At 44.0% G+C, this 9,786-nt stretch overlaps 1 protein-coding gene across 1 annotated transcript; it reads right to left on the bottom strand.

Moving 5' to 3' along the window:
* Positions 1-965: 965 nt before the first annotated feature.
* LOC137315027 (probable G-protein coupled receptor 139) lies at positions 966-2,809 on the bottom strand. Its single transcript, XM_067979983.1, has 2 exons — positions 2,746-2,809; positions 966-1,903 (listed from the first exon to the last, which is right to left on the bottom strand). The coding sequence occupies exons 1-2, from the start codon at positions 2,807-2,809 to the stop codon at positions 966-968; spliced, it is 1,002 nt and encodes a 333-aa protein (XP_067836084.1).
* Positions 2,810-9,786: the final 6,977 nt, after the last annotated feature.

Raw genomic sequence — 9,786 nt, 5'->3', positions numbered from 1 at the left:
GCCGGATTGGATTCGTACTGCTTTTTTTGTGGACAGTACATACCTGGGCAATTTTCCACATTGTCGGTAGATGTCAGTGTTGCAGCTGTACTGGAACAGTTTGGCTCGAGGCGTGGATAATTCTGGAGCACATGTCCTCAGCACGACAGCCGGGATGTTGTCGGAGCCCACAGCCTTCGTTGCATCCAGTGCACTCAACCGTTTCTTGAAATCACGTGGAGTGAATTGAATTGGCTGAAGACTGACTTCTGCGGTGGTAGGGATATCGGGTGGAGGCCGAGGTGGATCATCCACTCGGAACTTCTGGATGAAGATGGTTGCAAACACTTCAGTCTTGTCTTTTGCACTCACGAGCTAGACTCTGCCATCATTGTGGATGGGGATGTTAACAGAGCCTCCTCCTCCCGTTGGTTGTTTGATTGCTCGGGTGGAGGGCAAACGCCTACAAGGACTGGTTGAAAATAAAAGAAAGAGGGATTTGCATTTATCGAGCGCCTTTCACGGCCTCAAGACGTGCCAAGGCGCTTTACATCCAATAAAATACATTTGAAGTGAAGTTACTGTTGTCATTTTGGCTGCATATTCACACGAAGATTACAGAAGAATTACAAATAACCACGATTGTAACACACGTCATTGGTTCGACACTAAAGGAAACTTGATCTATTAATTAAAATGGGCGTCTTATTCCAGTACTTGCGGTGCGAAACAGTTCACGCTGAAGACCTCGTGTTCTACTCCACTACTGAAGCTCAGTCATGAATGTTTTCTTTGAATCTTGACCGGGAAGCGCGCTGTACTCACAGGGAACGGTTCTGTTCGCCCTGGGAAAGCAGCCGGCATAAAACGCAGGGCAAAATTGGAGGACATGTTTTCTGATACCTGTTACTTTTCACAAGGATAATCAATTTTCGTCAAGACAGGAAGACGGCCATTCTAAGATGGTACCCGGAAGTACTTGAGTTCTAATTAAGACAGGAAGCTTTGGTATATTTTTTCATTTTTTTTACAAATATCAACATAACTGTCCATGGAGATTTCATCATCTGCTTCAGCTCTTCCCTGAATTTCGTTTGGGTAGCTGCATAAATGCACATGTTTGTACAGGAACTCAAATACATGAGCATAAATCCGGTTTCAGTGGCGATATAGGCAGGATCTGCATAATCGGCTTGATAATGCACGGTGTGTGTCAGTCTGGTCGTTAAAAAACTAACGATAGCTGTCAGCCACAACAGTATCAAACTGCCCGACACAGTGAACAGTAAAATGATGGATTTCCTTCGGTTCTTCATCTCTGGATCGCTCTGATTCTCACTGCTCCGACCCCGGAGTCCCCTGCGGGCTCGACTGGCCTCTAAAATACATCTGACTGTCAAACAATTAAACAGTAATATCAAAGCAAAAGGAAGCCACGCAACGAAAACACTTTCGAACCAGGAGTAAGCTGCACCCGCAGGTGATGAAAAAAAGCCCAGTATGTTGTGGCAACCCCAGTGAACACTGTTAATTATTCGGTCAGGTTCATATGCAAACCAAAAGGGGATGTTCTCTAAACAGATCAGGACAGAGATCGTTGTGATAACCGCAGCCGCAGTTCTCACTGTGCAATACTTTGTTTTAAACTTCTGACAACATATCGATACAAATCGGTCAAATGTGAACGAGACTGTGAACCACACCGACAGATCCAGGGTAGCAGGATTCATGCACAGAATGAACTTACAAACGGCAGTGTAGGACAGGAATGGATATGGAAAGTGATAACTGAAAATGTTATACAAGGTTACATTGAAGATAATGACCAGGAGATCTGCTGTTGCCATGGTCACCTTGTAGACAGAGATACATTTGGAAAGGCCACAATTTCCTCTGGAGAGAATCACGATTGTCACGAGGTTCGCTGTAAGAAAGAGGGACAAGAGGTAAGTCACGGGGACAGTCAGAGAAATCTCACAGCACATTGTGGGAAATATTTCGATGTGATCTTACTTAGGTTTATACACACGGATTCTTTTAGTTGTACACGAGAGCGCTGACGACATTTTGTTTGAATGAAATAAATCATTGAAACTCAATGTAGAGAGAGTGAAAATCTGCCGTTCTTCCAGCACCCTTCAGTCAGCCGTCGTCAAGAAGTAAATATAATTTCACAGTAATTACTGGAAAGATATGAATTCAAATAAAATATTCAACTGCGACAATAACGTTCAGTTTTGGTCGAAACTCTGGCCTTTTTCTATTAATAATCGCCCCAGGAAACTGCTCGGTAACAGAGCGGCAGCTGGTGGAACCGCGAAGGTTCTTTGCAGCCGAGGGAAGGGGAGCAGGTCCCTGAGCGGCAATCAGTTCTCAAATTATCTTTCAACGGCCCCTGTTGGTGGAGGTGACTGCAGTGTGGGGAATTATCAACTTGAAGTGCACAGGTAACAACGGTACAAATGAAATGGTTAACAAAGACACCAAGCAACACATTCTATAGTGATCTATGCACTGTTGGCGGGGCTGGGGAATCAGCCTCGTCCTCCATCGTATTGGGAGCAACATTGATCGCCCGTTGCCCACGATCTCCCGATCAGAGCAACGCCTCACCGGCGCCGCGGATTGCTAGAATTCCCGCTGAAATTCACTAATTTATCCCGGTGGATCAATGACTCCGAAATTAGGACATTCTCGGAATTTGACACATAATCATTTAAAGTGAGATAGTGAACAGTTATGAAACAACAGGTTATATTGACTTACCGGGAAAACCAAAGGCTGCGAGAATCGGGTAGTAAATCTCCTTAATATGAAGAATTGTTGGCATTTCCATTTTTAGGAGAATGAGTGAATTCTGTCCGGCTTCACGGTTCCGATTTGAGTGCATCTGAGCTCCGAAAATACTCCCCCTTTATAGAACAATCGGTGCCCCGGTGAGAAAATCAGGTTACACAATAATTGGCGTTAGTTACAGTCACTTAACAAACAAGGTGGAATTATCCAACCCAGTGCTCCCCGGACGCCAAAGGGGAAATTACACAGGACAGTTCGTGAAATTATTTCTATTAAAATTCAAGAATGGAAAAAAATCCCAGAGGGAATGGAGTTTGCGCATGCCCGGTGAACCCAGAGGGAAACATCATCCCGGGCACTCTGTCAGGTTTTTGGGATCACATATTAATTCATTGAAGTCTTGACTCACTCATTACCGAGATGAAACAAATTTTGTGATCTGATGATGAATGTTGATGACTCGGCTAGAACATTACAGGTGGCGTCTCGACTGTAGCATTACTGGTTGTGATCCTGCTCTAACATTACTGGTGGTGACCCTACTCTAACATTACTGGTGGTGATCCTACTCTAACATTACTGGCGGTGATCCTACTCTAACATTACTGGTGATGATCCTGCTCTAACATTACTGGTGGTGATCCTACTCTAACATTACTGGTGATGATCCTGCTCCAACATTACTGGCGGTGATCCTGCTCTAACATTACTGGTGGTGACCCTACTCTCACATTAATGGTGGTGATCCTACTCTAACATTAGTGGTGGTGATCCTACTCTAACATTACTGGTGGTGATCCTACTCTAACATTACTGGTGGTGATCCTACTCTAACATTAATGGTGGTGATCCTACTCTAACATTGGTGGTGGTGATCCTACTCTAACATTACTGGTGGTGATCCTGCTCTAACATTACTGGTGTTGATCCTACTCTAACATTACTGGTGGTGACCCTACTCTAACATTACTGGTGGTGATCCTACTCTAACATTACTGGTGGTGAACCTACTCTAACATTACTGGTGGTGATCCTACTCTAACATTACTGGTGGTGATCCTACTCTAACATTACTGGTGGTGATCCTACTCTAACATTACTGGCGGTGATCCTGCTCTAACATTACTGGTGGTGATCCTACTCTAACATTACTGCTGGTGATCCTACTCTAACATTACTGGTGGTGATCATACTCTAACATTACTGGTGGTGAACCTACTCTAACATTACTGGTGGTGATCCTACTCTAACATTACTGGTGGTGATCCTACTCTAACATTACTGGCGGTGATCCTGCTCTAACATTACTGGTGGTGACCCTACTCTAACATTAGTGGTGGTGACCCTACTCTAACATTAGTGGTGGTAATTCTACTCTAACATTACTGGTGGTGATCCTACTCTAACATTACTGGTGGTGATCCTACTCGAACATTACTGGCGGTGATCCTACTCTAACATTACTGGTGGTGATCCTACTCTAACATTACAGGTGGTGATCCTACTCTAACATTACTGGTGGTGATCCTACTCGAACATTACTGGCGGTGATCCTACTCTAACATTACTGGTGGTGATCCTACTCTAACATTACTGGTGGTGATCCTACTCTAACATTACTGGCGGTGATCCTACTCTAACATTACTGGTGGTGATCCTACTCTAACATTACTGGTGGTGATCCTACTCTAACATTACTGGTGGTGACCCTACTCTAACATTACTGGTGATGATCCTACTCTAAAATGACTGGTGATGATCCTACTCTAACATTACTGGCGGTGATCCTGCTCTAACATTACTGGTGGTGATCATACTCTAAAATTACTGGTGTTGATCCGACTCTAACATTACTGGCGGTGATCCTACTCTAACATTACTGGTGGTGATCCTACTCTAACATTACTGGTGGTGATCCTACTCTAACATTACTGGCGGTGATCCTACTCTAACATTACTGGTGGTGATCCTACTCTAACATTACTGGTGGTGATCCTACTCTAACATTACTGGTGGTGACCCTACTCTAACATTACTGGTGATGATCCTACTCTAAAATGACTGGTGATGATCCTACTCTAACATTACTGGCGGTGATCCTGCTCTAACATTACTGGTGGTGATCCTACTCTAAAATTACTGGCGGTGATCCTACTCTAACATTACTGGTGGTGATCCTATTCTAACATTACTGGTGGTGATCCTACTCTAACATTACTGGCGGTGATCCTGCTCTAACATTACTGGTGGTGATCCTACTCTAAAATTACTGGCGGTGATCCTACTCTAACATTACTGGTGGTGATCCTGCTCTAACATTAGTGGCGGTGATCATACTCTAACATTACTGTCGGTGATCCTGTTCCAACATTACTGGTGGTGATCCTACTCTAACATTACTGGTGGTGATCATACTCTAACATTACTGGCGGTGATCCTGCTCTAACATTACTGGTGGTGATCCTACTCTAACATTACTGGTGGTGATCCTGCTCTAACATTACTGGTGGTGATCCTGCTCTAACATTACTGGTGGTGATCCTACTCTAACATTACTGGTGGTGATCCTACTCTAACATTACTGGTGGTGATCCTGCTCTAACATTACTGGTGGTGATCCTACTCTAACATTGGTGGTGGTGATCCTACTCTAACATTACTGGTGGTGATCCTGCTCTAACATTACTGGTGGTGATCCTACTCTAACATTACTGGTGGTGACCCTACTCTAACATTACTGGTGGTGATCCTACTCTAACATTACTGGTGGTGAACCTACTCTAACATTACTGGTGGTGATCCTACTCTAACATTACTGGTGGTGATCCTACTCTAACATTACTGGTGGTGATCCAACTCTAACATTACTGGCGGTGATCCTGCTCTAACATTACTGGTGGTGATCCTACTCTAACATTACTGCTGGTGATCCTACTCTAACATTACTGGTGGTGATCATACTCTAACATTACTGGTGGTGAACCTACTCTAACATTACTGGTGGTGATCCTACTCTAACATTACTGGTGGTGATCCTACTCTAACATTACTGGCGGTGATCCTGCTCTAACATTACTGGTGGTGACCCTACTCTAACATTACTGGTGGTGACCCTACTCTAACATTAGTGGTGGTAATTCTACTCTAACATTACTGGTGGTGATCCTACTCTAACATTACTGGTGGTGATCCTACTCGAACATTACTGGCGGTGATCCTACTCTAACATTACTGGTGGTGATCCTACTCTAACATTACAGGTGGTGATCCTACTCTAACATTACTGGTGGTGATCCTACTCGAACATTACTGGCGGTGATCCTACTCTAACATTACTGGTGGTGATCCTACTCTAACATTACTGGTGGTGATCCTACTCTAACATTACTGGCGGTGATCCTACTCTAACATTACTGGTGGTGATCCTACTCTAACATTACTGGTGGTGATCCTACTCTAACATTACTGGTGGTGACCCTACTCTAACATTACTGGTGATGATCCTACTCTAAAATGACTGGTGATGATCCTACTCTAACATTACTGGCGGTGATCCTGCTCTAACATTACTGGTGGTGATCATACTCTAAAATTACTGGTGTTGATCCGACTCTAACATTACTGGCGGTGATCCTACTCTAACATTACTGGTGGTGATCCGACTCGAACATTACTGGCGGTGATCCTACTCTAACATTACTGGTGGTGATCCTACTCTAACATTACTGGTGGTGATCCTACTCTAACATTACTGGTGGTGACCCTACTCTAACATTACTGGTGATGATCCTACTCTAAAATGACTGGTGATGATCCTACTCTAACATTACTGGCGGTGATCCTGCTCTAACATTACTGGTGGTGATCCTACTCTAAAATTACTGGCGGTGATCCTACTCTAACATTACTGGTGGTGATCCTATTCTAACATTACTGGTGGTGATCCGACTCTAACATTACTGGCGGTGATCCTGCTCTAACATTACTGGTGGTGATCCTACTCTAAAATTACTGGCGGTGATCCTACTCTAACATTACTGGTGGTGATCCTGCTCTAACATTAGTGGCGGTGATCATACTCTAACATTACTGTCGGTGATCCTGTTCCAACATTACTGGTGGTGATCCTACTCTAACATTACTGGTGGTGATCATACTCTAACATTACTGGCGGTGATCCTGCTCTAACATTACTGGTGGTGATCCTACTCTAACATTACTGGTGGTGATCCTGCTCTAACATTACTGGTGGTGATCCTGCTCTAACATTACTGGTGGTGATCCTACTCTAACATTACTGGTGGTGATCCTACTCTAACATTACTGGTGGTGATCCTGCTCTAACATTACTGGTGGTGATCCTACTCTAACATTACTGGTGGTGATCCTACTCTAACATTACTGTCGGTGATCCTGCTCTAACATTACTGGTGGTGATCCTAATCTAACATTACTGGCGGTGATCCTGCTCTAACATTACTGGTGGTGATCATACTCTAACATTACTGGTGGTGATCCTACTCTAACATTACTGGCGGTGATCCTGCTCTAACATTACTGGTGGTGATCCTACTCTAACATTACTGGTGGTGATCCTGCTCTAACATTACTGGTGGTGATCCTGCTCTAACATGAGTGGCGGTGATCCTGCTCTAACATTACTGGTGGTGATCCTACTCTAACATTACTGGTGGTGATCCTGCTCTAACATTACTGGTGGTGATCCTACTCTAACATTACTGGTGGTGATCCTGCTCTAACATTACTGGTGGTGATCCTACTCTAACATTACTGGTGGTGATCCTGCTCTAACATTAGTGGCGGTGATCCTGCTCTAACATTACTGGTGGTGACCCTACTCTAACATTAGTGGTGGTGATCCTACTCTAACATTACTGGTGGTGAACCTAATCTAACATTACTGGCGGTGATCCTGCTCTCACATTACTGGTGGTGACCCTACTCTAACATTACTGGTGGTGATCCTACTCTAACATTACTGGTGGTGACCCTACTCTAACATTACTGGTGGTGATCCTGCTCTAACATTAGTGGTGGTGATCCTACTCTAACATTACTGGTGGTGACCCTACTCTAACATTAGTGGTGGTGATTCTACTCTAACATTACTGGTGGTGATCCTACTCTAACATTAGTGGTGGTGATTCTACTCTAACATTACTGGTGGTGATCCTACTCTAACATTACTGGCGGTGATCATACTCTAACATTACTGGTGGTGATCCTGCTCTAACATTACTGATGGTGATTCTGCTCTAACATTACTGGTGGTGATCCTACTCTAACATTACTGATGGTGATCCTACTCTAACATTACTGGTGGTGATCCTACTCTAACATTACTGGCGGTGATCCTGCTCTAACATTAGTGGCGGTGATCCGACTCTAACATTACTGGTGGTGATCTTGCTCTAACATTACTGGTGGTGATCCTGCTCTAACATTACTGGTGGTGATCCTGCTCTAACATTAGTGGTGGTGATCCTGCTCTAACATTAGTGGTGGTGATCCTGCTCTAACATTACTGGTGGTGATCCTACTCTAACATTACTGGTGGTGATCCTACTCTAACATTACTGGTGGTGATCCTACTCTAACATTACTGGCGGTGATCCTACTCTAACATTGCTGGTGGTGATCCTACTCTAACATTACTGGTGGTGATCTTGCTCTAACATTAGTGGCGGTGATCATACTCTAACATTACTGTCGGTGATCCTGTTCCAACATTACTGGTGGTGATCCTACACTAACATTACTGGTGGTGATCCTGCTCTAACATTACTGGTGGTGATCCTACTCTAACATTACTAGTGGTGATCCTGCTCTAACATTAGTGGCGGTGATCCTGCTCTAACATTACTGGTGGTGATCCTGCTCTAACATTACTGGTGGTGATCCTACTCTAACATTACTGGTGGTGACCCTACTCTAACATTACTGGTGGTGATCCTACTCTAACATTACTGGTGGTGAACCTACTCTAACATTACTGGTGGTGATCCTACTCTAACATTACTGGTGGTGATCCTACTCTAACATTACTGGTGGTGATCCTACTCTAACATTACTGGCGGTGATCCTGCTCTAACATTACTGGTGGTGATCCTACTCTAACATTACTGCTGGTGATCCTACTCTAACATTACTGGTGGTGATCATACTCTAACATTACTGGTGGTGAACCTACTCTAACATTACTGGTGGTGATCCTACTCTAACATTACTGGTGGTGATCCTACTCTAACATTACTGGCGGTGATCCTGCTCTAACATTACTGGTGGTGACCCTACTCTAACATTACTGGTGGTGACCCTACTCTAACATTAGTGGTGGTAATTCTACTCTAACATTACTGGTGGTGATCCTACTCTAACATTACTGGTGGTGATCCTACTCGAACATTACTGGCGGTGATCCTACTCTAACATTACTGGTGGTGATCCTACTCTAAGATTACTGGTGGTGATCCTACTCGAACATTACTGGTGGTGATCCTACTCGAACATTACTGGCGGTGATCCTACTCTAACATTACTGGTGGTGATCCTACTCTAACATTACTGGTGGTGATCCTACTCTAACATTACTGGCGGTGATCCTACTCTAACATTACTGGTGGTGATCCTACTCTAACATTACTGGTGGTGATCCTACTCTAACATTACTGGTGGTGACCCTACTCTAACATTACTGGTGATGATCCTACTCTAAAATGACTGGTGATGATCCTACTCTAACATTACTGGCGGTGATCCTGCTCTAACATTACTGGTGGTGATCATACTCTAAAATTACTGGTGTTGATCCGACTCTAACATTACTGGCGGTGATCCTACTCTAACATTACTGGTGGTGATCCTACTCTAACATTACTGGTGGTGATCCTACTCTAACATTACTGGCGGTGATCCTACTCTAACATTACTGGTGGTGATCCTACTCTAACATTACTGGTGGTGATCCTACTCTAACATTACTGGTGGTGA

This window comes from Heptranchias perlo, unplaced genomic scaffold (assembly GCF_035084215.1).
Source record: "Heptranchias perlo isolate sHepPer1 unplaced genomic scaffold, sHepPer1.hap1 HAP1_SCAFFOLD_53, whole genome shotgun sequence".
Taxonomy (NCBI): Eukaryota; Metazoa; Chordata; class Chondrichthyes; order Hexanchiformes; family Hexanchidae; genus Heptranchias; species Heptranchias perlo.
Note: the sequence above shows the minus strand (reverse complement) of the source record. Positions and strands in the feature narration are given on the sequence as shown.

Excerpts from the sequence above, each read along its gene's own strand:
- LOC137315027 (XM_067979983.1), bottom strand. The coding sequence starts at position 2,809 with ATGCCAACAATTCTTCATATTAAGGAGATTTACTACCCGATTCTCGCA. Across the intron at positions 1,904-2,745 it reads CGCAGCCTTTGGTTTTCCCG|CGAACCTCGTGACAATCGTG; the intron begins GTAAGTCAATAT and ends TCTTTCTTACAG.